This window comes from Hypomesus transpacificus, chromosome 16 (assembly GCF_021917145.1).
Source record: "Hypomesus transpacificus isolate Combined female chromosome 16, fHypTra1, whole genome shotgun sequence".
Taxonomy (NCBI): domain Eukaryota; kingdom Metazoa; phylum Chordata; class Actinopteri; order Osmeriformes; family Osmeridae; genus Hypomesus; species Hypomesus transpacificus.
This window is the reverse complement of record NC_061075.1, coordinates 3,116,040-3,141,697: the sequence shown is the minus strand read 5'-3', so window position 1 is coordinate 3,141,697 and position 25,658 is coordinate 3,116,040. Positions and strand designations below refer to the sequence as shown.

General features: G+C 46.3%; 1 protein-coding gene across 1 annotated transcript; it reads left to right on the top strand.

Annotated features, from left to right (window-relative positions):
- The first annotated feature begins 312 nt into the window (after window positions 1-312).
- On the top strand, window positions 313-11,112 carry LOC124478527 (gamma-aminobutyric acid receptor subunit beta-3-like). Its single transcript, XM_047036785.1, has 6 exons — window positions 313-533; window positions 2,419-2,501; window positions 3,436-3,573; window positions 5,005-5,157; window positions 8,450-8,694; window positions 10,720-11,112. The coding sequence occupies exons 1-6, from the start codon at window positions 328-330 to the stop codon at window positions 11,071-11,073; spliced, it is 1,179 nt and encodes a 392-aa protein (XP_046892741.1). The 5' UTR covers window positions 313-327; the 3' UTR covers window positions 11,074-11,112.
- Window positions 11,113-25,658: the final 14,546 nt, after the last annotated feature.

Sequence of the window (25,658 nt, the reverse complement as noted above, 5' to 3'; positions counted from 1 at the left end):
GGATTCAAAGTTGTCATGACGCCGTTCCAGGGGTGCAGGTATGATTATACATGGGACACGTCCCACCCACTTTCTGCAAAAACGCCAAATCTATCTCTCCCCCTTTTGATTGAGAAAATGTAATTGAACAGCCGCATCCTCGTTTATGTAAAAAAAAGCTATCCCACGTACATTTGAAAACCAACCCACAAGCCGGTCAGTACCAGTCTTATGGTTTTTGAAAAAGAAAATGTACTTTGAGGTTCAAAGGTGTGGTGATTAGGAGACCTTAAGCCTAACTATATCCCGACCTGTTCTCTCTCTCTCCCCCAGGACTACACGTTGACCATGTACTTCCAGCAGTATTGGAGGGACAAGCGGCTGGCCTATGCTGGGATCCCCCTCAACCTCACGCTGGACAACCGGGTGGCCGACCAGCTCTGGGTGCCCGACACCTACTTCCTCAATGACAAGAAGTCGTTTGTTCACGGCGTCACGGTCAAGAACCGCATGATCCGTCTCCATCCGGACGGTACGGTTCTGTACGGACTGAGGTGAGAACCCCTTCCTCTTCCTCCCCTTCTGGTTCAGAATCAAGCTCCTCAGTTTCACGATTTTTATTAAAATGACATACGACACACAATTCCATGTATCGCGTCAGACCCCCAAAAATGTCAACTAAATTTTATGGGAAGGAGTGTTTTTTATTAAGTCAAATAAACGGTTACTGGATTGTTCTAGAAAGGACTCCATCTTTGGGATCCCCAGCTTGCTCTGTATGTTCAGCCTGGAGCCAAGCCCTTAACCAATCTAACCAAATCAAGCCGCCCAGATTTCATTTCCTCCTCATCAAAACGACACTCAATCTTCGCGATTGTCTTTAGGCTCCGAGAGATTCCCTCCTGCATAAATGTTCTGCACTCACGTGCTGCACAGGGGCGACATATTGCAGCCATCTTCACAGTGGGAGCCTCCTTAATGCGCAGTAATGTGGAGAGAGGGCATTAACAAACAACAAGAAGAAATAGACCACAGTGCATTACTAAGCAGCCGAGCTCCTTCGCAATACAGGAAGAGACTGAGCCATCAAGGCATGAATCTTCGTAATCGACCCATGCTGAAGAGGGAGTGTTTTATTTGCTCGTCTGTTATGAAGCCATTAATGGGAAAAAATGCTTATGAGTTTATGGTAATGTATTGGAGCTTCACCCCCCCCCTCCATCTATTACATGTAGTGTGTTTCTCTGGTGCAACTCTGAAGGTCTCTCACAAAACACACCACTGACAGCAGTTTTTCATACACGTGCACGGCTACTGACATCAAGGACATGCCCTGCACTGTATGTGAGCTGGAAAAATACAGAATGTGAGTGGCAAATATTACAACTGGCCATAGAGGAAGAATTGGCTGCGTTTTTTGAATGCAGGCCACATCTTTCGTGGTGCTGACTCATTCTTTTGTCGTGTTCCAGTTATGTTACGGGACAGAACTCGACACATTTACTGTAAATCGATCGTGTGTAAGGGAAACACGTCAACATTTCTGTCTGTTATCTGTCAGGAAGTGTTTTTAGGCAAGTCCCACAGTATTGGCCCATGCAGTATGTGGTGTTTGGGTCTTTTCTAAACTACAGTATTGAGTGTGAGCAAGAAAGGAAGAGGTATGGACTGGAATGTCAATTGGGCCTCTCTAGATAGGATTCCCATAGTAGTCACCACTTACCTACCAAGTCTACCAAGGAAATCGATAACCCTCAAGAGGAAAACCAGTTGAAGCGGTCCGTTATCCAAAAACGTGAAAGAGGTGATAGAATGCAAAACCGAGTTTACCTTGTCATAGTTGAATAACAACAGTTCGGTGGGTAAAATGGACATACAGAGAACTTCAAATCCCCATTGACACCTCTTTCCTATGCAAATCTCACAATTTGAAACTGCCGCTGTAAAACAGGTGAATCCCAACAAAGCTAATAGTTGATGTCAACTCGGTGGCTGTACCTTATTTGGCTCTGGTCTGGACCTTTGTCACGCCCCAAAATGTACATACAGACCAGCCCACTGGTGTTCTGGCCCAGGAACATGAATGGAGGTTGCGTAGATCCCAGACACTAGTTTAGCTGCGTGCTGCTCTGTGTACGGCTCGTTGCAAACCAACCAATCAGCGCGCAGCTCATCTAAATATTCATGAGCATACTATAAAACTGAGAAAACCTCTCGTTTCTTTCTGCGGCTATTGTTTTGTTTTTTGGGGGTTCCATTAGGGCGCATAGAACAGCACCCTGGCCTTTTTCAGCCCAACCAATGTTACACACCCTATTCTGAGACCTTAAGGAACAGTGTGAAATATATATCATCATTCTATCACCACAAAGAACCTTTTGCAGCCCCGCAGCACAAACGTTTGTTGACGTTTGCTGTTGTGTGGTCTGTGTGTTCCAGGATCACCACCACGGCAGCGTGCATGATGGACCTGAGGAGGTACCCCCTGGATGAGCAGAACTGCACCCTGGAGATAGAGAGCTGTGAGTGCTGAGACCTGGGAACACTCCTGGAAGGAGGGGAAGGAGAGAGTGGCTGAGACAGACAGATAGGGAGAGAGAGAGAGACAAAGGGAGAGCGTGTGGGAATGTGTGGGCAATGGATAGAGTGATGGAAGGAAAGGAGGAGATCGGGAGAAGGAAAGGGAGGGAGGGAGAGAAAACAAAAGAGAGAAATGGAGAGTGAGAGAAGAGAGAAAGAGAGAGAAGTCCACTTTAAACTGTGACATTGCTTCACCTTGTCCGATCTGTTTGCTGAGAGATTTTAAGGCCGACCCTGAATTTTGCAAACATGACAGCTACATGATTGGACCAAACTTAATCAGTCGTTATGACGAGTTTGGCTGTTTCGATAATCAACAGTTCTCTCCTCATAAACCAGTTGAAGGTCGGTGATCCCATGAAAGTGGATTTTGTTGTCCTTCTTACCAATGGGTCTGATAACCATATGATCACAGAGCGGGACATCGGACTAATGTCCGATTTACATCGGCCTTGTGCAGACTTTACCAAATGCCCGACTCCTGTGATTCATCAGACGTGATCGCACTCCGTCATTAAGGATGAGAAATGTCACTTGGCACAAATGCAGATTAAAATACATTACTCATCTCGTCTCGCAAACAAAACGATGGCATTAGTGTTTTAGCCGGTTCACCATTACAAGCCTTCTGGGGAAGGTCAATACACAACATTTTACTTAGTTTTCACTGTGGGGAAAAAGCCAGGTATGTAAGTACCTGACTACATCCCTTCCCATCCCCCCCACACACTTTTCCTAAAGACACTTGTTTTTTAACGGCTGCATCTTCATTTATTAAAAAAAAGCCGTCCCGCCCACATTTGAAAATGAACCTACACCCCTGCAGTCCTGGGGAGTTTGGATCTTTGACCTTTCGGGGGGTGTGTCTGGTCGCAGATGGCTACACGACGGACGACATCGAGTTCTACTGGAAGGGAGGCGACAACGCCGTGACCGGGGTGACGCGGATCGAACTGCCCCAGTTCTCCATCGTGGACTACAAGCTGGTGTCCAAAAATGTGGTCTTCTCTACAGGTAAGAGCCGTTATACACAAACACTTGTCTTCTCTCCAAGTAAGAAAGGGCCCTTATGCACAAACACAACAATGAATGTTTTTTTTTTCACTGCAATTCCTCTCCCAGGGCCTCTTGTCCATTATCGCTTTTTTAGCTTTATTCATTGCTAGGACAGTTGGAGAGAGACAGGAAAGCAGGTAGAGGGGGGGGGGGGGACGTGCAGGAAATGTGGCCTCGGTGAGATTCGAACCCAGGCCCCTGCGTCAGGCAAGAAGTAAACCAATCCACTTCCTCCATGTTGCCACTGTTCTGGCCTTGTCGAAAGTTCCATCGAAGTGCTTCGTCAGAGCCTTGTATCATCTGGGGTCCTTATGGTAGCCGTCCTACTCGCTGCCTGCATTCCCACGAGGGCCGGCAGTCCCACTTATTTCAAAAGGCCTCCTAATTACAGGCTGTGCATCACACGGCCGCCTCTCCCTCGGTCTCCACAACCGTGGAGCGCTGGAGCTGGGGATGCGATGGAGAGCCAATTAGCCTTTGGTTTCTTTAAGCACTCGAGAGAGAAAAAAGTGAAGGAGGGGGGGGGGGGGGGCTCTCGATACAGGAGGACATCATACATTCATGAGTTAGCGTAGGCCCGCAGCATAACTGATTCCCCACTAATGCTCCAACACTTGCTGAGGCCACCACAATAACGACTGCTCCCCCTCCCTGTGTTAATGGCAGGAAGGTTTGTAGTCACGTACGTATCTTTTCAGAGCTGAACCCTGAGCGAATGACAATCAAGGACGTGAACAACATATCATAAGATTGTTTGAGGAGTTATTCAGATCTCAAGTGAGAGTGTGCTTGTCTTTCCAGATGTATAAATAAAGACAGTGACAAACATTCATTGTACAGGGTAATATCCGAGCATGCTACATTTACATACCGGTTTAAGAGTTTCTGAAAATAACATTCCTTTGATCTCACCAAGGGCTATTTTAGGTGAATTGCAGCATATATATGTAGCGTAATGCAGTAGTGGAAAAGCAGAAAACTGTATGCACTGTACATCACTGTAAGATCTCGACATTGCCTAGAATTTTTGTATTCCTTTTGACTGGCAGTGCAGTGTGGTGTTCTTGAAATATACATATGATGCGTGTGTTATACGCACACACATGCAGGCACACATACACAAAAATGTCAGGAGTGAAAAAAGAAAAAAAAGAATCTGTGTTCGCTCAAGGCCAAGTTACACAGAACTCTCGTTCTGTCAGGACCACGCCTGCTCGTTGTCATGGCGATTAAAACACGGGCCGTGCGCCCGTTGCCGTGGTAACCGAAAACACAAAACCAAAGAGCTGTATCCCTCTCTCTCTCTATTGTGTGTCTGTGATCCCTCTTGACGTGAATACCCACAAAAACCAACAAAACAAAACCTTTTCCCCGTTTCTCCTCACCTAGGTGCCTATCCGCGACTGTCGCTTAGCTTCAAGCTGAAGAGGAACATCGGCTACTTCATCCTGCAGACCTACATGCCCTCCATCCTGATCACCATCCTGTCCTGGGTCTCCTTCTGGATCAACTACGATGCCTCCGCTGCCAGGGTGGCATTAGGTACAGCCCAGCCCCTCCCCCACCTGGGCCCATGCCCACCCAGTCCCTGTATGGAAGGCAATATAATGGAGCATGCGTAGGCTACATCAAACACATGAGCTTGCGAGCTAACGGCAGCTATCTGTCTGTCTGTAAAAACAAAGCCAATGCCTACCATTATAAAAAACACATTGTGACGATCACAGAATACAAGCTTGCACACAGTTTGTCACAGAAACGCGTTTGATCCATTGAAATTCCACACATTCACGGCCAGCAATGTAGGCAGAGGCTCGCTGGCGGACACGAGGCGTTTCTCTGTCTGAGCTGGTCCCGAGTCTGCCCATTAGTGGAGCGCTCAGCCTCCCGTGGACTCTGCTGGGAGTCTGAGAGGTGAGAACAGGGTTGGGTAGTGACACATTCAGCCAGGGGCTTCTGGGAACTAAAAGATGTCCCTCACTGCAGAACAAAACTGTCATTACCCTCCGTTGTCCCCTGCTCTCGCACTGGATGAGGCTGTCCTTGGATGTGCGTGTATGCGCCCATCCATCCACAGTAGATTTTCGGAGGGAGACTGATTCGTCCGGAACTGTTCTCTCTCCGTCCCAAGGGGAGAGAGAATGGCAGGGGGGGGGGGGGTTCTCCAAGTAGAGGAGGGTTCCCAGGGAAGTGTTCTCCAGGAGATAGACATGCGTAGGCCTCTGATTGACCTGCGTAGCGTCGTCCCACGCCCCCACCGCCCCTCTTCCCCCCTCAAAAAGTCGTCTGCTGGTAACACCGAGATCAATGCGGTTGGAATGCAATCACGTTCAGCCTCCAAATTCAATCACCGGAAAAGCTGTTTCTCAGACGGGCTCTCTCTGTCTTCAAGCCGTCATCATGAAGATCCTATGTGAGATTAGCATGACATGATTCCCCTCCCCAGTGTCACACACTCCAAGATCACACCCCCATAAGAGCGACAGCTTGGATTGGAATCCAGCGCTCATGTCATCAACACGCTAGTGTCTTTTCGAAGACTCAGCTGAAAGGCTGCTTTATTACCAAAAACAAAATCTGTGTTAAAGCTCTGAGATTCTAACGGGAGCCAGGCTCTAATGTTACAGGAACACGTTTAGCTCAGTGGTTAGAATAGTTGAATGCAGCTCGAGAGGTCACAGGTTCAAATCCCCCTCTGTGTGTGGCATTTGATAGAAGCTATATACATTGCCGTTATGAACGTGGTTGGTAGAAGGAGTGTTGGGCTTGGGTCAGCATTGGGTAACTCCACTCCTGTCTACTCTACTGAAGGGTTTAGAGTCTTGTTTTTCTGTTGCCTGTGGTCGGGAGACATCCAGGCCTGTCCACACCCCCACACTTGCAACACTTTGGGTTTATGTAAGTCACAACAGACCAAAATAGACCATGCATGACGGCGCTAACTCCCTGTTTGAAAGGTGGAAACGCAGCCTGTGTTAAAGCTGTTCGTGTTTGACTGTTCTTTTTTAGATATCGTTTGCCAGTATTACAAAGAGGGAAAAAATGCTGCTGTTTTTTCGTGTTTATTGTTTGTGATATAATCAAGATGGATATGATAATACAAGTTTAGCTTATATCAGCTTGTGCTTAATTATTTACATCCTATATGTCGAGCATATGGTGGCTGGATATGGTGGCTGGTCGCTCATGGTTTTAGGGCATTTTCCGCAAAGCTAGTCCTAAGATAAAGAAACGTAGTCTTGCCAAAAATTGGCGATGAGGCATTTAAAAAAGGTCATTAAAGATGTATGTCCATTGACCAGAGAGGCTATGTTACTGTAGGAAAACTGGGTAGTGGCATTCCGATAATGTTCGGAATTAGTCATTATACAGTATATACAATATGTAAATATGGATGGATGGATAGATATACAGATGGATGTACATCTATACAGTAAACACCAGCTGGGTGTCCAATAGAGAGGGCTCCAGCTAAATGTAGAAAAAAAATGAAACCATCTGAAAAGATACCGTGCGAAGGAAGAGTGTTGTTAGTACGTTAACAGGAGAACACACCCTGACAGCTATGCAGTCATCTGCCTGGTGTTCCCTAGCGATCAAATGAAGGGATTCGTCAGGGAGTCATGACAGTGGCACGGGCCTAGCTAACCCATGCCACCCCTGTAATAGTAGACAGATTGCTTTTTAATTAGTGACAGAAAATTAAAGAGACAGTCATTTTTTTTTCCAATCTTAATTGGCACTAACTTGCCATGCATATGATGTTCTGTATTCCCTGAGTACCCCTATATAGTTCTCTCCCAGGTGTCTTAGCTCTAACACAGTCCACGAGGAATACCCTAGCCAAAGGGTGCCATATACAGTAGACTGATTTGTAACAACAACCGTGTGAAAAGGATTCCACAAGGAACCCTTTTCCAGGTCCATGGGCCATTGAAGTCAATTTAGAACCCTTTACAGATCAGAAAGAACTGTTCCAAACAGCCACTTCCAGAACTGAAAAAGGGTTCTGTTATCTTAGAGATGTTTTATCAGAGGGTTTTTAAATTGTAACTGCTAAAGATGCTGTGCAGGATGGGAAAGGGCCACATAGACTCTCACTTAATACTTGATACAACACTGTCTGTCACTGTATTTAGTAGGAGAACGCCCGGTTGCTGTCTGAGTTAGCGGGTGCTGTAGCTAAGTCCACACTCTCAGTTTAGCCATGCAACATTGATGGGACGCAACGTGATTCAAAATCGGCCACAACAACTGGTCTCCTGATAGGATGGCGTTTTCCCCTAAGCAGGCTTGATGACAGCTCCCCGTTGCTCTGGAGCCCTATAACGGAGAGTTAACCTCAAGCTGTGATATTTATTCACTATGAACAATGTGTTAATTAGAAAAGTGTCAGTGGTTGGCTGTCTCGAAGTCTCTTTAATGTCAGCTTGGTAGTTACAGGCAGTGTGACTTTTACAGCACAGAGCTTCAGAAAGGACGTCTGCTCCTGGGTGATTTTTTACAGTCAGTTATGGTCCAAGGATGCGTGTGTGATTCCACTTATATTTATGTTTAACGTAATGAACTATAAACCTCAATTGGATAGTAAACTACAGCTCCTGCATAATTTTCTTTTAGAAGAAAATGCAATCCATTCCATGGAATGGCCTTCACCGTATGTTGCAGCTGGAGTATTTCCCCAAACCCTAGCCCTAGTCCCAATCCTGATACCAGTCGCAGCCCTAACCCTAGTCTTTACTCTAGCCCTGGTCTATGTTCCAACCCAGGCCCTTGTCCCAACCTTGGTCCTAACCCTGACTGTAACCCAAACCCTGGTCTCCCTGTCGTCCAGGCATCACCACTGTGCTCACCATGACTACCATCAACACCCACCTGAGGGAGACCCTTCCCAAGATCCCCTACGTGAAGGCCATCGACATGTACCTGATGGGCTGCTTCGTGTTCGTCTTCCTGGCCCTGCTGGAGTACGCCTTCGTCAACTACATCTTCTTCGGACGGGGCCCTCAGATGCAGAAGAAGCTGGCCGAGAAGGCTGAGAAGGCCAACCACGACCGGGTGAAATTTGACTGCAACCAGGTAAGGCTTCGCCTGGACCAGTGTGTAACAGGCCAACGCGCATTGCTGTTCAACTGGGAGTCCCTGAGGACATTAGAGGGTTTTGTTTCAGTCCTTCATGTGGCGCTTCTAAATGTGATTGGGTCGCACTCTAGAGGCCTGAGGAGGATGGAGTTGCCTTGAAATGGAAAACGCTGTTTTTGTCACATATCAAATGGCGTTATCAATGATGATATTACAGAGGATTGTACAGTTTGGAGTTCGAGACAGAGGTTGGTAAGTATTGCAGTCACGACAGTGTAGTACTGACTTCCTATGAACAGCTCATCTTTGGCCATCACAAGCGATGCCGGAATTCCACTGAACACAGCCAATTCCCCTTTGAGATCTCATTTCCAAAGGTTATGTACATCATACTGTACAAACGATTTCTGGGAGAAAGTAAATGTGTTTGCTGTCCTCCCCTTTCTTCTATTCCCCAGGAGTACACAGTGTTAGAATGAGGGCACATAGTGGTGACACGGAGGGCAGTTTTACCTTTAGCTCCACCCCTTTGACCCAGGGCCGCCCTCTGAGTAGAAAAATAACTCACCCAGACCTTCACATCATCAGATACAGCAGTTACTCTCCTGCTCCCTCACAGCCGTGTTGATTACAAACCCCAGATGACGAGGCGGTCTGTGTGTGTGTCCCTAGTCTATTCTGGAACGAGCCAATTGCAAAGCGGCGTCGATTAAACACTCCAATCAGGTACAGGGGCGACGTCCCTCACGAGGGGTGAGTGTGGATCACCACCTGTTGTGTCATTCGTGAACCCCTCCCCCCTCAAACTTTTGCCGCCACGCAAAGTTGAGCCCCTACCCCATCCATGCCACCCGTCATGGAAACGCAGACTCGCGCCATGCTTCTGTGTCTCAGAGCAGCCTTTCATGAATCCACCACTTGGTCCCGGTCACAAACAGTGTCAGTGTGAGTGTCCCCCCCTCCCCCCCCCCTCCCCTCCCGCCTTCCCACTCTCTTCATGGGCATCCTCACTGTGCCTCCGAATGTGCTCCTGCTCCTGTAAACAGTGCAGTGTCACAGTACATTTCCCTGCCCCTGTGCCCTATCCAAAGCCATCAGCGGCGATGGTTCAGATCATTACTGTGCTGTTGGAACCATAATTACTGCATTATTGCTGTTGGAACTCCACCTTGAATTATTTATTAGCACCCGGAGGTAGACAGAGGTAGGAGTAAACAAACAGACAGGAGGGAGGGAGGCCCTCGGGGAAATAATCTCAACATGTCAGTGTGTTTCCTCCTCCCTGCGTTATTACCGTGCGAACCAGCATGGGAGGTTCTGGTGTCCTGAACACGTTTCATTAGATAGGAGCGTGACACCGTGTTAAGCTTGCCACACATCAGGTTAATTACATCAGACTCGTAGCAGTTTGTAGACTCATTTTGAACAACAATAACCCTAACGCTAAACGTCAATATATAAATGAACATATTTCTAACGACTATGTGCAACTTTATGACGATGTGTGTGTGAGAATATCATGTATTAATGGGTATGTTATATACCATATGCGTTTGACTATTCGTGAGGGATCAGGATGAACCCATTTGTTGGCCCTAGATGGACCAGATCCAGACTACTTGGCTCCCAGGCAATAGCCGGGCCTCATGTCCTCCTGGGTCCAGCCTGTAACATGCTGACAGATTTACTCTTATCCTGTCTGAGTGTAGTAGGGGCCATAACAGAGAGAGAGAGAGAGAGAGAGAGAGAGAGGGGGGGGGGGGGGGGGTGGTATCATTCGATCAAACCCTGGACAGATTTGTGAGAGGTAATTTAGTTTTGGGGACAGGAAACCTGTTTATGAAGGCCACTACTCGGTAGTTGCCAAGTTTACAATCTGTCAGCCTCCTTGATGGTGTTGGCCCGGCGTTGCCTGATCTATGTTGTCAAATGTTTCCATCGTAACTCACCCAACCGTGTGTCCCCGCACCGGCGCGGCGTCGACGCCTCTAAACCCGTCCCTGTCTCTCTCCCCCGGGCCAGGTGGACTCCCAGGGGAACATCCTACTGACCACGCTGGAGATCCGCAACGAGGTCGCGGGGAACGAAGTCCCCACGATCAGCGTGGGGGAAACGCAGAACTCGTCCGCGTCCATGATGTTCGATCACTCGGGGATCCAGTTCCGACGGCAGAGCTCCCTCCGGCCGCCCGGGCGCCAGAGCACCGACCGCACGGCCACGCTGAAGAAGAGTCGACTGCGCCGCCGTTCGTCTCAACTGAAAATCAAAATCCCCGACCTGACGGACGTGAACGCCATCGACAGATGGTCGCGGATCATTTTCCCTGCCGCGTTCTCCCTCTTTAACATGATCTACTGGCTCTACTACGTGAACTAAATAACCAATGGGATTTTTTTTCCAAACCCATGCTTGTTTTTTGTAAGAGAAAACACAGCCATCTCTTTATCGAAAGGACGTGATATGACATTCCCTTTTACAATTTTTTATACTTACTGAGCCCAGGATCAATATGTACCCAATCATGTGTGACCATGCACAGTCCATTCAGTCAAGCACACAAAGACGAAGTACCACACCCCCCCCCCCTATACATGTTTAACCCTGTCAATTTCATGTCTAGACTGGAAACACCTTCTTTCTCTGAAGAAACCTTGGTCAGATTAAGTATTGGATAGTCTTTACAGAAATGGCCAATTATTTCAAATTGTAATTGGGAGAGTACAGTACCCTTAAGTTATCAAGATAGCTGAAACTTTGATGAGAATTGGGAAATGCTAAGCCCAAAATTGTGCATTTTGTTAGGGTGTTTGGGTGTCACATCATATATATGATGATATTCTTTGAGTTCAAAATAATTTGTTACATTGTCATCTGTTTGCACAGGATCCAGCTCAACTATATTCTAAATAGTCACATATAGAGAATAATCTGGGATACATATTTCCTGTGATTAATGTATGCCACCAACTGTTATTTTGAAGTGCTGAACCTCTGGACAGACAGTGAACCTTGTTCTGTAGATCATTTATTTGCTTTTAAGACAAAGACTTTGTGACTTCAATACACAAAGTATTTCGGTCATGGACTCCCTAAAGTCATCCCTCCACACTGGTCTTCACGATCAATTATGCAACCAGTCAAAGCATCAAATATTGTATGAATTTGTCTTGTTATTAACGATTCTACCCCAGTAAAGACTGTCTCTCTCTCTGAGTAGAGATGCGGTTTAGTGCCACGAAGCCACGATGGGCAACTGCCCTATGCCCTTTGACATTTCTACCAAACTAGTTTTGGTTTGTCTGCAAAAACGTACAATTTCTAACATTTTTAAATGTTTCTTTTTATGTGGCTTGTTTAAATAAAAAAATAACTTTTACTTTTTACTACAACTATGTACAAAGTAGCTAGAAAACACGACTCAGGTTCAGAACGACAATATTTCTAAGAATTGATTCTCATCAGTACACCCATCCTTGTTGCATCCCCATATAGGACACAGTCACTGCCGCCCAGTCCACTGTTGACAGCATGGCTTTATTTAGTTGTGAGTGAGTGTGATAACCTTACTGTGTGTCAGATCTGATTGTGGTGATTCCTCCATTACAGACTCCCCACCAGTCTCTCAATGTTCCAGTTCCACACTATCTCACCCCCAGCATGCTTCTAGACCAGCCTTTCTCAACCCTGGTCCTTGGGACCCGCTGCCCTGCATGTTTTAGGTGTTTCCCTCTTCCAACACAGCTGATTCAAATGAATATGTTGTTGTCAGGCTTGTGCTGAGCTTGATGACAACGCCATTCATTTCAACCAGGTGTGTTGGAAGACGGAAACATCTAGAACATGCAGGGCAGCGGGTCCCGAGGACCAGGGTTGAGAAGGGCTGTTATAGACTCCAAACCTGAGGCGATGGCTGCGCCTGTCTGCTGTGTTGCGCTAAAAGGTATTCTGTCACTGTTTTGGTTTGTTGGTCGTCATTGCTTCAACATGACTTTGATTGATCATATTACTTTTCAAATGTGTTGTAAATATATTACACATGTTGTGAAATCATTCTTGGTGTGGTTTTTATTTATGTGAATTTGTTAATGACTCACTGATCCATGCAGGTTAGTTGACCAGGTTTGGTCTAGTAAATTGGATGTAGGGACAGTGGTTGGTAGACAAACATGGTCTGGCGTATACACACAATTTACTGAAACCCATTGAAATATACTTCAAGACTGAGTAATGTGTTTTGGACTCAAAACTAGCTTTCGATTGTCGAGCCAAACCCTAAAACACCTTACATATACCAGAGATTGAGGACAGAGATTTATTTCCAGCATCAATTTTCAGACAAGGTGCGAGGTTCCCCCTAAAAATGCAGACTGTTTTTATAGCTTTTTTTTTGCATTTGAGAACGGCTCGACGAGGTAAAAGGGACGTAACACTCAGGGGATCAGAACACATGACTCATCAAATTCCACCTTGTACCTGTGAGTATGTTTATGAGTCAGGCCACCCCTGGGCAAGGTGAATCAACTGTATCTCACTGCATCGCTGACTCTGATGGTTACCCAGCAAATGACCTGCAACATAAAAATAGCTACTTTGTAGATTAGTGTATGTTACCCTGAAAGACAAAACACAAAGCTGTAAAATATGATTTACGGTCTGTTCCTCAAATGTTTCCCTAATGCATCATGATATAAAAAACGGACAGTATTCATATTTTCTTTTTAGCTTGCACATACAGTACGTCATCACATATTATTTACTCTTGTGTTGAGGAATTGGATCTAGATTGACCATGGTCCAGTTGATCTATATCTGGATCAGAGACAAGACGATACTGTAAGTCAAGTAGGTTTGCGTCATGTAGAATGTCACTGGATATAAAATAAAAATACATTTGTAGAGCCCTTTTCACATCCAATATCACAAAGGGTTTAGCAGATGACTATGGATGTCAACGCCTGAGATCCGACCTTAAACCCTTGAAGGAGACAAAGAAATGTTCCCAAGGTGAGGAGGAGGAGAGCTAGAGAAAGATGTTTGATCCTCTTGTCATAGCTGATTAGACAGGTGTTGTCCACGGCTTTGAGACAAATTAGCCATGGCGTTTCAGGGTGCCCTTAGTCCCCTTAAAGATAATCAAATGAGTTCAATCATAAAGTCCAAAAGGCTGAAAAAGAGGAATAAGACGAAGAGTGTGTGATGTGGGATTACGAGTCTAGCCTGACCTTTTAATGACATTATGAACTGAGCTCTGAGATTAGCTCTCAGCATCTCTTGTCAGATGAGATATGGCAAAGAAAAAATACATCTAGCAGAGTTGTCAATAAGTGTGTGAATATACAAAATCGGTACATATTAACTACACTTCCAATCGTGTTGAAAAATACATGTAATAAAAAAACATGCAACAAAAAATAAAAAACGTTTTTTCAGTAAGCTCTCATTTAATATATATTAATTTGATTTAAGGATGCTCTTTCCACTCGGGGTGTGATCCATAGTGTCTCTCCTGTGTTTCTCCTGCCTCTGCCTCACTCTGCCTCGCTTGGCCTGGTAGCCGGCCAGTGTTGGTTCAACACCCTCACCCAGATGCCCTGGTTGCGATCCTGACCTTGCCCAGCCGTGAATCATCACTCACCTTCTACATTTGTTTTCTTGGTGCTTGTTTTTTGTCTTCCCTCAGTTATATTTTTCAGCAAATGCATCAGTCATTCTAATATATGCCACTATAATGCTGGGTAATATCTTATTCCCTTGCTCCAGTTAGTTTTGGGACTGGGAGAGTGTGGCTGGAGATTGATGGTTATGAGATTCGGTTGTGTTGTGTAATATAAGGGAGCTGCAACTGCCACTATAATTCAATTCCCAAATTACATCAGATTTATAATCATTATGAAGATGAGATTAATGAACAGCAGCGACACTCTGCTTCGTATCTCCACCGTGTGATGTAAGCAAACAAGATCTGAGAAAATACCATTTCTCTCTCTCTCTTTCTCCCTGTCTCTCTCTCTCTCTGTTCTCTGTCACTTTCCCCCTTTCTTCTGATTCGTTCCTTATACATAGGCCTGCTATTGTATTAGTATTATTTATTTTCCTACTTGATTTTAATTTCTGAATTTGTGTTACATGAATAGGCTAATCAATGGGTTTGGATTTAAAGTTCATGAATTTAAATTTCTCCTAATTTCACAGAGCTTTTTTCAACTTGGAACTGACATTCTGAAAGCTGGAATACAGCGACCTAATGTGGTTCTAAACAAGAATAAAATCACCACTCTCATTCATAGTTCAAACCCTCTTCGACTTAATAGGTTTCACGGATGAGCAAGAATCTTGTTAGCAGTCAAAATGACTAACCAGGTGTCCATGACGAGTTAAAACGAGCAAAACAAAGAAAAGAAAAAGCTAATGGAGGTTCATTGCATCAATAAAAGATAACCTCTGTAAATTGTCAGTTTTATTTTGTGTGAGGACAACAAACCTAGCATGTGCACATTACATCCATACTAGTAGGCATCCATACTTTAGCCGTTAGAAAGGAATTACCACATGTCATGAAAACCATGATTAATTACTGTTCATTAATGAACAAAAAGCCACATGGAAACCCATTCATAACATGACTGTAAAGGTTCCGGTCTATAATTAGGTTACTTGGTGGCGAAACAACAGATGAGTGGTTATATGAGTGTCGCTGATAGCTTTTCATGCAACGATTTCTCACAACACGGAAAACATTAGTTCTGTAATTGTCGTAAAACTCTATCATCATGAGGGTCGAAAAATAACCAATACAGATTTAAACCAACCAAGTGTCTTGTAGCAATACACAATCATCCTTCCCATGATTCACCAGTATAAACACTGACATCTAGATAAAGCTGTGATTTATTCGACCCATATCACATGATTCGACCAGACCCGGCGCTATTCGTCCCAACGTACACGGTACACCCTCTATCTTTATCTGTACGCACTCAAGGGCAAGAGGGTAATTTCCTGGTTTGTCTGAAATAAAAAGATGACTTACTGCTCCATCCCTCTATCTCAGTGTCAGTATCTCCACCCGGACCGGAAAAAAAAATACAACAGTACCTTTAATAGCGCCTTGGAAGCTCAGCCAGTCTGCACTATCGCAATCATGCCTCATGCTGTATGGCTTGCCTCAGGACTCCTGTGTATCACATGGGACAATGAAACACATGAGAAACAATAACACGACTAATACTTGATTGGCCTCCTCTTTTTAAATGAGCTTTTGAGGGAGATAATTACAGAGAGGCAATAATGTATTTTCCTGGGTGTAATAAGACACGGTCTGTGTAAATATTTGCATGTTGACACAGCGTGATCAATCTAAATGAGCCATATTAGAACTGGGGGGGTGGGATCACATGTGGTGCACGGCCAGAGGATCTCACCGTGGGAAGGGGCCAGCGAGCAGCGCTCTGGTTGCCCAGGGATGAAAAGCAAAGCTTGCCTCATCACAGGAGGGCCTGGGTGTTCACCACCCTCCCTCCGGGCCACGCTCCTGGTCCCGCTGACACACACGGCTTGGATCCTAATCAACGTAATGCTTTTTGATCTTTGAGGGCCCGATCCTCAACTCTGTCCCTGCCTTAACCCCCCCCCCCCCCCCAACCCCCATCAGAAGGCCCAGCCCCCCCACCCCCTCCCCCGTGGCCTCTCATTTCCATTGAGGTACAGTTGAGATAATATCACATGCAAATCTGCCAAACAGAAACATCTCCTCAGTTTAGACTGGCTCCTTTCTTATTTAAGCTATAGGGCTCCTCACCTTGTCTCCTCCTCGATAACGCAGATAGATCTAACCTTTCCCTCGAAATAGCTGCCCCACTTTCTGTTTTTACGCCCGAACAACAATTATGATGTTCGAACTCTCCAAAATATAGGCCACACTGCAACAGTTTGGTGTGTTGTCTCTCCCTGAAGTGGGGCAAGGTGTGCATAAGGGGGAAGTAAATAGCGTTTCTGAAGACCCATTATCAACATTATATCAGAAATGGACATGGGAAAAGAAAACTATCCATAACTACGCTCCCAGAGGAGTTGGTGGGGTCTGATCCCTTTGAATTTGAACTTTCTTCTTTTATAGAAATGCAAGCGTAGTTTGAGTTATATATCTAAACTTAGTAGTTTGTCAATGTCAGGTGGAAGAGAAGGATCATGTGAGATGGTGTCAAATTTATTTCTCTCATCATCGTTTGGCTCCACTTTGAGTTCAGATGTGATGATCACATGACAGATAGGCTCCTCCCTTGGGCACGATGAGGTCGAAAGGGCGTTTTCTGGACTCTCACAACAGCAAGGAGTGACAAGAACCTAGAATCCATCTTCCACTGGCTGTTCCTTCCCCCATTCCGCCTGCTAGTTCCAATGATTTGTGCATATCCTCCAGGATGATGGAGTGACAGCTGTTAGAGGCTCCAGGACCTTGGGAGTCTGAGGCAGGGACAGTCAGGGACAGGCCAGCTTCCCTCATCCCTCCTCCAGACTCCCTGATGACTTCTCCTTTCTGTTTTATATCTTTTTTATATGTGTTTTTATTTGTTGTGCAAGTACAGCATTCTTGTCATCATCAGCATAGCAGCGTCACTATGGATACTGGCAGCATTCCTCTGTGGAGACCTTGGAACAGTTGCTTTCCCCGTCACCAAACAACACCTTTGTGTTTGTCGACAACACTTAACCTCGTGGTAAGCAAACCTCTTCAGCTTGGAGGGCTGGCCCAGGCATTCAAATCAAGTGAGCCTTTGTTCAATATACAGGACCTGGAAGGTCTCATTGAGTTAACCTCATTTACCCCACTGCAGTAGGTGATTTATGGAGAGCCCACACCAAGCAAAAAGCATTGATTTTTCATGAAGGAGAAACACAACATTACTGTACCTATGGTTGGAGCAGGGGAGTGAAAGAGATAAGACTTTCTGAAACAAGGCCGTTCTTTAAGGGAATGGGCTGTGCCAATTGCATTGCAGCCCGCGTCTACAAATCAGTGTAGAATATGTCTCCTTTGTGGGTGATTCACCTTCTGATGATGGTGGAGTGGGAAGCACTGGGTGAGTGTATACATTGGCTAAGATCGTCCTGGGTGATTGGCTAAGATCGTCCTGGGTGATTGGCTAAGATCGTCCTGGGTGAATTATTCAGCTCTCGTCATGCATATTTTCGTTCCACATAAACTTCAGTGTACAGTATACACTTCATTGTAACCATGCATGTACTAAACATATTAAACCTGTTATTGTTAGCGAGTATTGTTTTAATTATGTGAATTGTTAACCTGTCTCTTTATGCTATCTCGTCAATTTAATCGCCTGTTATCTGCTTGTCAGCATGAAACATATATTTTTTTCTACACTTTTGTCAAGGTGACAGCAAGTGATTCAGTTTGCATTTAAATCAGGACAGTCTCAGGAAGTGGGAAACCGTTTACAGTTCAACCTGTGTCCTTTAAGTGCTTAATATTTACATAAATAAATAGTATATTAGACTGTATTTTCCCACAGATGTATTGTACTTTTATAGTGCATTTTTTCTTTCTCTCCATCAGACTCTCTCTCTCTCTTATATCAGCATGTTCTGGAAAACATGCTTATCACCCTGAAAACAGAACTGAAGGAGATGGTGTGGAATGATTAGTAAATGTGCAGCGCAGCAATCTGTTCCTGCAGAGTTTAAGTTTGTAAGCACTCAGTGCACAAGGCCGTGGCAGTTCCAGTGCACATTCAAGTTTCCATGCACTTCTAAAATCTCAGTTTAGAAAGGGCTTGCTAAGCACTTAGAAATGCTACCCATGGGTTTGAGACCAATGACTGGTCCATGCATTCGAACTTTTTGAATGTTTTACATGTAATTTGTTTTATTTTTTTATTTTTTCCTCTGGAAACAAAGATTTACAGGTCGCAAGCGCGCTATCACTCATGCTCTCCCTGTTCGCCGAACGCACCGCTCACGTTCTAGTACATAAACAAAGAAGAAGAAGAGGTATCGGCGGTTAGGATCAAGTTATTGTCTGGACTCACGATCTTTAAACCAGATACGCTACTTCTCCTGCTGTGATGCATATATTTCTTTCTCTCCCCCCTTTCTCCATAATTGATTGGGTGTCTTCACTTCCTCAGTGGAGCCTTCGAAGAGCTTATTATGCATTCCGAGCGCGCACAGCGCCTCAGCGTCTCCCGGCCTCCATTACATCCCTCCTGTTCTTCAGCCTCTCTTAATGATACAATCATTATCACAATCAGCACTAATGCTGGGATGTCCTGGAGTGAAGGACCTTTTTGGCCAGGCGCAGCATGTGCGCGTGAGTGTTTCTTCATACGAGCGTGTGTGGGTGTGTCTGATTAAGTGCGTGTAGAGACAGAGCAAAGAGGGAGACACAGAGAAAGGAGGAGTTGATTTGTATGTGTGTATCTGTCTTCAGTATTGTATGTGTGTGCGTGCGTGCGCGCGCATGTGAGCATGGCATGATGTCGCAGGAGGTAAGTGAATGCGATTAGCCGAGCGTCTCCAAAAAAAACAAATTGTGTGGATAGGAGCGCACACTATCCCCACACCCACGGGAGTCCAATTAATCACACCGGGAGCCTTGCAAGAACCTTCTCCGGGAGAGTGGGCTGAACGCAGATCACGCTACAACTATGAAGCAATAAAACTCTCTAAGCAAGCCTTTGGTAACAGATGGGTCTGTGATGTACAGCTACTGTGTCTCTGTGAAGGTGTTCCACACACAGCTCCCTCTGGCTTCATGTGATACACAGGCTGAAGGGAGAGGTTCATCACAGGGGTTCATAACACTTCATAACAGTTCATTTTTAGCACGTGCTTTTGATCGAAAGTGACATACAAATAGTGTGGGCACAGGGGGGTGGTGGTTAAAAGGCTTTTCTTTTTTGGGGTTGATCACTGAGTTAAAAGCCTTGGTTCAAATCTGACTGAGGTCATTTCCTGCATGTGTTTTCCTGTGTCTTTTCAACTGTCATGTCAATAAATAAAGCTGGAAAAAGGCCAAACATCATCCCCAAAAAGTGTGTCCCTTTTCCTCGGTGAAGCCCATCTCTCTTCTGCTGTGTTTTCCTCAGACTTGAGGCCAATGAGACCTGGAGTCTGGTTCAACTCCCGAGAGGGCGCACACATTGAAGCCCGCACCTGAGACGGTTTAGGACACTGGAGTGTGACTTCAGAATGTTAAATCCAGAAGTCTCCACCTCATACGCACACGTACTCGCACGCACACAAACACGGCCTCTATGGAATAGTGAGCTCACCACGGACGAATGCGAAAGTTACAGTTGAAGTTTAAGCCATCTCCTCTCACAGATGGCCTGAATATGTAATATTGTATAATTGAGCCATCTCCTGTAGCAGACTGCCTAAATGTAACATTGTATCATTGAGCTATCTTCTGTAAGGCTACCTAAATGTAATCTATCAATGAGCTATTTTTCTGTAACAGACTACCCAAATGTACAATTGTATTATTGAGCTATCTCCTGAAACAGCCTGCCTCAATGTAATATATCATTGAGCTTTCTCCTGTCGCGGAGTACCTCAATGTAGTCTTACATTATTGAGCCATCTCCTGTAATAGCCCGCCTCAATGCAACTTGGTCTCATTGAGCTTCGGGACCACAGCTGTGCCCTGATGCCCTCCATATTCGATTTTGTGACGGAAAATGCTCCAATACATGGGACATTCGCGGAGTGGGAAGCTGGCATCACACAGACAGGGGCCTGCGTAGGCAAAGTCATCCTCGAACAACATTCGTCCCTTAACCCCATGTAATAAACCGGGCCGCTTCACTAGCTCTCAATAATAGGAGCTCCAAAATGCTTTGGTGCCTTGGCATATCAAACTGGTCCTGGCATCGTTCCCAGAAACCCTTTAGAATAATGAGTTAACTCTCACATATACGCGTACACACATGCACACACACATATTCTCGTGAACCGACTCTGCCTACATTGGAACAGGATTCATTCTCTTGCCTCACGATTCAAGCTAACTGGTAAGCTCAGCCAAAATGGAAAAAGCAAACAGAATTGGTGTTTGGTTGTTTAGTAAGAGAAGCTAAACATGGAGTGAGGCAGCCTACACTGGAACAATAGATGAGCTTCGAGAGGCCTCTAAAAAGTCAACAACCAGTTTTGAGGCTCGAGTTTCCGAACCAGGGGACCCTCATGATGAGAGGAAGAGAGGTATATGGGGGACATGTTTGTTGGCCGTGTTGAGAACCCACAAAGGCACAGGTGAAGGAGAGACCATTGTGTTCTGGCACACACAAAGCAGGTGTACCTTTGAAGAATGTTTAGTTTGTCACCAACGGCATGAAGAATACAACGCTCTGCAGGGAAACATGCTCAGCATGCTGTTTTCCCCGGCAAGGCAAACACCTCTGGTGTGATGGGTTAGGGTGGGGACGGGGGGTGGTGGAGGGTGGGGGGAGGGGAGGGGATGGAATAGGATAGGATGAGAAGGGGAGCGTGTAGGGATGGGATGGGACAGAATGGGATGGTGGGGGGTGGTGGGATGGGGAGGGAAGGGGAGGGGTGGCGGGATGGGGACTAGGGAATGTGGGGGGGGGGGACAGGTGTTTGGCTAGGCTGCTGGTTCGCTGGCTCTATGACTCATGCGCTTCACATGAAGGACTTGCAGAACAAAGCTGAATTCCCCCGGGCATCTGCCCGGCCTCTGTTTCCCCCCTGGTGAGGCAAAACGTCAACAGAGATCTAACTTCCACTGGAGCCTGAACGACTGCACCCCCCTGCCCATTCTGCCACTGCAGTTCCCCCATCCGCCGCCTCAGAAAGGTGGCCTTGCATCACGACCGGGGGGCGGGGGCGGGGGGGGGGGGATTACGTGGCTCTGAAAAGCAAGCGGTCCGCCGGCCACCTGGGTTGAGGAGATAGCCGGCTCTCGTCCGAACGCACGTGGGAGAGAACGCTCGGCGGCCCGTGGAAATCCCATCCCGCCCCCCCCTCCGGCCGTGTCACGCGAGCGCGGATGAATCCTCTCCTCGCCGTCGGGCGAGCCTGTGACATGCTGGGGGGGGGGGGGGGGTCGACACTCTCCTCTGAGCAGGACTTCATCCTTTGTATCCTCGTCCCTGCAGCTCTGCCCTCGCCGCTCAGCCATCATCCATCACATCACAGGACATGAACACCAGGTTCACGCTCTAATCCCTTGCGCCCACGGCGACACGGAGAACACTCTCCTGTGTGGCTTTCTAATCACTGTTTGGACGATAGATTTTCTTTGATTCATTTGATTCCTCGATTCATTTTTTCAAAGCAATCTCAGCACCTTACTGTGAGGGATCGATCGATATACATATCCTTCGCATCCAGTTAAAAGCAGGTGCTCTTCATAGTGAAAGTGCTAGACAGCCCTGTGGTGATGACCGGACTAGAGTGCTCTGTCTGTAATCGGCCATGCCACTCTGACCCGGGGGCGTAATAGATGCGGTGACCTCGCCCATTAGCCACCATGTTAAGGAAGTCCAGACACAGTAACCTCGACCATTAGCCACCAAGCGCTAAGGAATTCCAGACACGCAGAAACGCCTCAAACTGCTTGGGGCCACCCAAGACCGGAACCACGCACCATTAATCTGGTAATTACATGATACCCCCTTGATGAATCCCCTTTGTCAGTCCTTAGTATCAGTTTGCTGACATTGTCTGGGGACATGTATTTCTCCTCTCATTAGGCACCCAGCCACAGGCAATGGATGGTCTCTCTCTATATCATACGGTCTCTCTGGGGAAAGCCAGACAACGCAGGATAACCATTGAGCTGGACTAATTAACCGCACCAGGCAGGTTGGTCAGAGGTGAAACTCGCTCAAATGACCTGATGCCGCCATTGCTTTACATTTATTTCATGTTCAACATTTGGCTAGACCATGGTCACAGTTCGCATTTGAATGAGAACACATTTCCGACAGGAAGTTATGTTAGCCGGCTGTCATCCTAATGGCTCACTGCCCCGCTATGTGATGCTGCCATGTTAGAAACGTTAGCAGAATGCTGCAGTACATCTTTAGCCATGTCGCTTTCACACCGGGATTAGGAGGTTAATCTGAGAGGTCTGACATGTGACCTGACTACAGAGGGTCCTGCCATCGCACCGCTTCTGAGAAACTCACCAGCCTAAAAAGATCTTCGTCTGCCAGCTGAGAAGACAGGGACAAGCTCACTACAGTGATCTTCAAATAATAATAATAATGTGTTCATTTTATCCAAAGCAACATTCAGTTCAGGGGGGATTGGAACCTGCAACGTCCTGCAACGATTTTCAGTCAAGCACAAACCAAACCTCTAGGGGGGGGGTCTCTAAAATATTCATGATTCACTGGTCAATAACAGAAAGATTGACGTAGTCAGTGTTGGTTGACACAACATATATCCATTATTCATCTCAGACCTGGGACCTGGGAGTGGAGCTACCAGCACACCTTCCCACCCAGAATCCCCTGGGGTCTGACAGGTTTGCTCCAGATGATGGGAATGAATTGTTCTTGTCTGAGTCTAACATCAACCAGGCAGAGAAGCACAGTCAACCACAGCCCATCGATCTGAAACCACCACTGGCCACCTGCACTAGAACTGACCTAAATCGTTTTTTTAACGATTACCTTGCAATAACTCTGCCTCCCTCAAATCAATAACTGCCCAGCCACAAGTTCATTTAGTATTAAATATTTATTTACTTCATAAAATTAATGTAATCAATTTTCAAAACAAATTTTTGTTGAGTTTCAACCTTTTACTGAACAATATAGTCACTCGCAAGTTTTGAAAGACCATACAACAAAACCAGGCTATTTTACAGTCATGCATCATGCAAGAAATAGTTCTCTCTTTCTTGTCTTTCTCTCCCCTCTATCCCTCTCTCCCCTCTCTCTTGTTCCTTTCTCGCTCTGTCACTCTGTTTCTCACTCCTGTGCTTTGTCTCTCTCATCTCTCCTCCTCTGAAGGACATATAACACAGCGTACATAACACGTGGAAGACACAGTAACCATCTCTCTCTCTCTCACACACACACACACACACACACACTCTCTATTTCTTTCTATACATTTGACCAAGCCATGGGAACTGAGAATAATTTATAGAGAGAGTGTCTTGTGTCTGAATTCCTATTTTGACACATCAGCCTGGCAAGTAGCTTCTGTTGAATCATTGATTGGAGGGGTCATGGTGTGGCACAGTGTAATTAAAAAGTGACTTATCCTCTGGCAGTATGTGCCAGTTGTTTATGCAGGATCCAGCGCTGCCTCTGGGCCCTCCCAGGTTCCTATTTTTGCAGATTGAGCAGAAACGTATCCATTTTGAAGGGAGAATGAATCCAATCAATTATTGAGTTAATTACTTTGATTTATTTGGGTTTCTGCTCAGAGAATGTCTGAGTTCATTATTCATCGAGGTAGCAGGCAGCTCAATCTTTCAAGCAGATCATGCATTCATCACAGGCTGACTGGTGTTTGAACGATACGGATCAACAGCCCAGACTAAACAAAAGCACGTGAATAATTAAGCTGTACATGAGTTGTAAAGACAAGGGTGCGACAACTCATATTTACACGGCCCCGACATCGCCTTGTGTGCGCCTCGTTCCTCATTGTTCTGTTAAACGCACGGGCAAATGAAAAGGATTTCATCGTCCGTCTGTTTTGTCGTGGCTCCTCTTGTCTCCGGTCCCAGCTTATCTTATTCTCCTGTACTCTCCTCACCTGTACCCTCCTCTCTTCGAAATCTCGAAAAACAAGACTCCTCAGCCGTCAAAGAGCGATGCTTTTTCTATTTCACAAGCCATCTCCTAATGGGTAGATGGCTCTTTAATTAAGCGGCCCACTGGCTACTTCATAAACTCTGGGGAGGAGCACTCAATCAATGTGTTTCCTCATTAGACACGTCCCTCACGGGGAACGAGAGCGGGAATGTTTGTTAGGGAGGAACCCTACGCGAGAGGATTGTTTAATTGGTCGATGGACTACATGGGAGATGTTAGCCAGTTTCCATGAGAGAAAGCTCCTGACTGTGACCTTTGAGGCAGCGTTGTTGCTTGTGTTCAGTGGTGTCAATGCCCCCTCTCTCCCCTCAGAGAGAAGTTGGTGCTTCCATCAAGTCAATGCCACTCCATTAATCAGCCCCGCCTCCCTGACATCCTCTTCCATAAATCAGTCTGTCTGCTTGGCAATTTCATCACGGCCCTGTCTGTGGCTTCATTTACGGCCCAGCTCTGAAGCCTGACACGGTGCCAACGGGCCAGGAGCGAGCCCACCCTCTGGTTCCGGTCGCCGAGACAAAGCTTTCAAGTGCTGGACTGAAGAACTCTCTTTTTTTTCTGTTCCTGCTCCGGAGCCAAAGCTAGAACCCTCTCTCCCTCTCTCTCTCCCTCTCTCCCTCTCTCTCCCCCTCTCCCCCTCTCCCCCTCTCCCCCTCTCCCCCTCTCCCCCTCTCCCCCTCTTTCTCACTCACTCACACACTCTGTCTCTCTCTCTCTCCCTCTCTCTCTCCCTCTCTCTCTCTCTCTCTCTCTCTCTCTCTCTCTCTCTTTCTTTCTCTCTCTCTCTCTCTCTCTCTCTCTCTCTCTCTCTCTCTCTCTCCTGCAGCCTGCTTTTTCCTTGCAATCAAAGCTGCCGGTGGCCCTCTGCTCTGAATCTGCTTCCACCTGGCCGTGTGCTCTCTAAGGTGCCGTCGTTACCGTGACGCCCCGGCCAAGCTCCAATCAGCCTGCTCGGGCTGTTTGTGTGAGGCTACCAGCAAACGACTGACTTCTCACCTGCTGCGTTCCAAAAACAAACCGGTGCGAAGTGTGAGATCACTGGGGGTTTCTCTTTCGACGCCGGAGACCCGTCAGCAGCTTGAGGGCTGAAGTCTGACCTTGGTTGGTCACTACAGCTTCATAGGAGGGGGGTTCTACTTCATCTCG

Bases quoted from the DNA above. Each gene is read 5' to 3' on its own strand.
- LOC124478527 (XM_047036785.1), top strand. From the start codon at position 328: ATGTACTTCCAGCAGTATTGGAGGGACAAGCGGCTGGCCTATGCTGGG. The intron at 3,574-5,004 runs GTAAGAGCCGTT...CTCCTCACCTAG, and splicing joins AAATGTGGTCTTCTCTACAG to GTGCCTATCCGCGACTGTCG. The intron at 8,695-10,719 runs GTAAGGCTTCGC...CCCCCGGGCCAG, and splicing joins TGAAATTTGACTGCAACCAG to GTGGACTCCCAGGGGAACAT.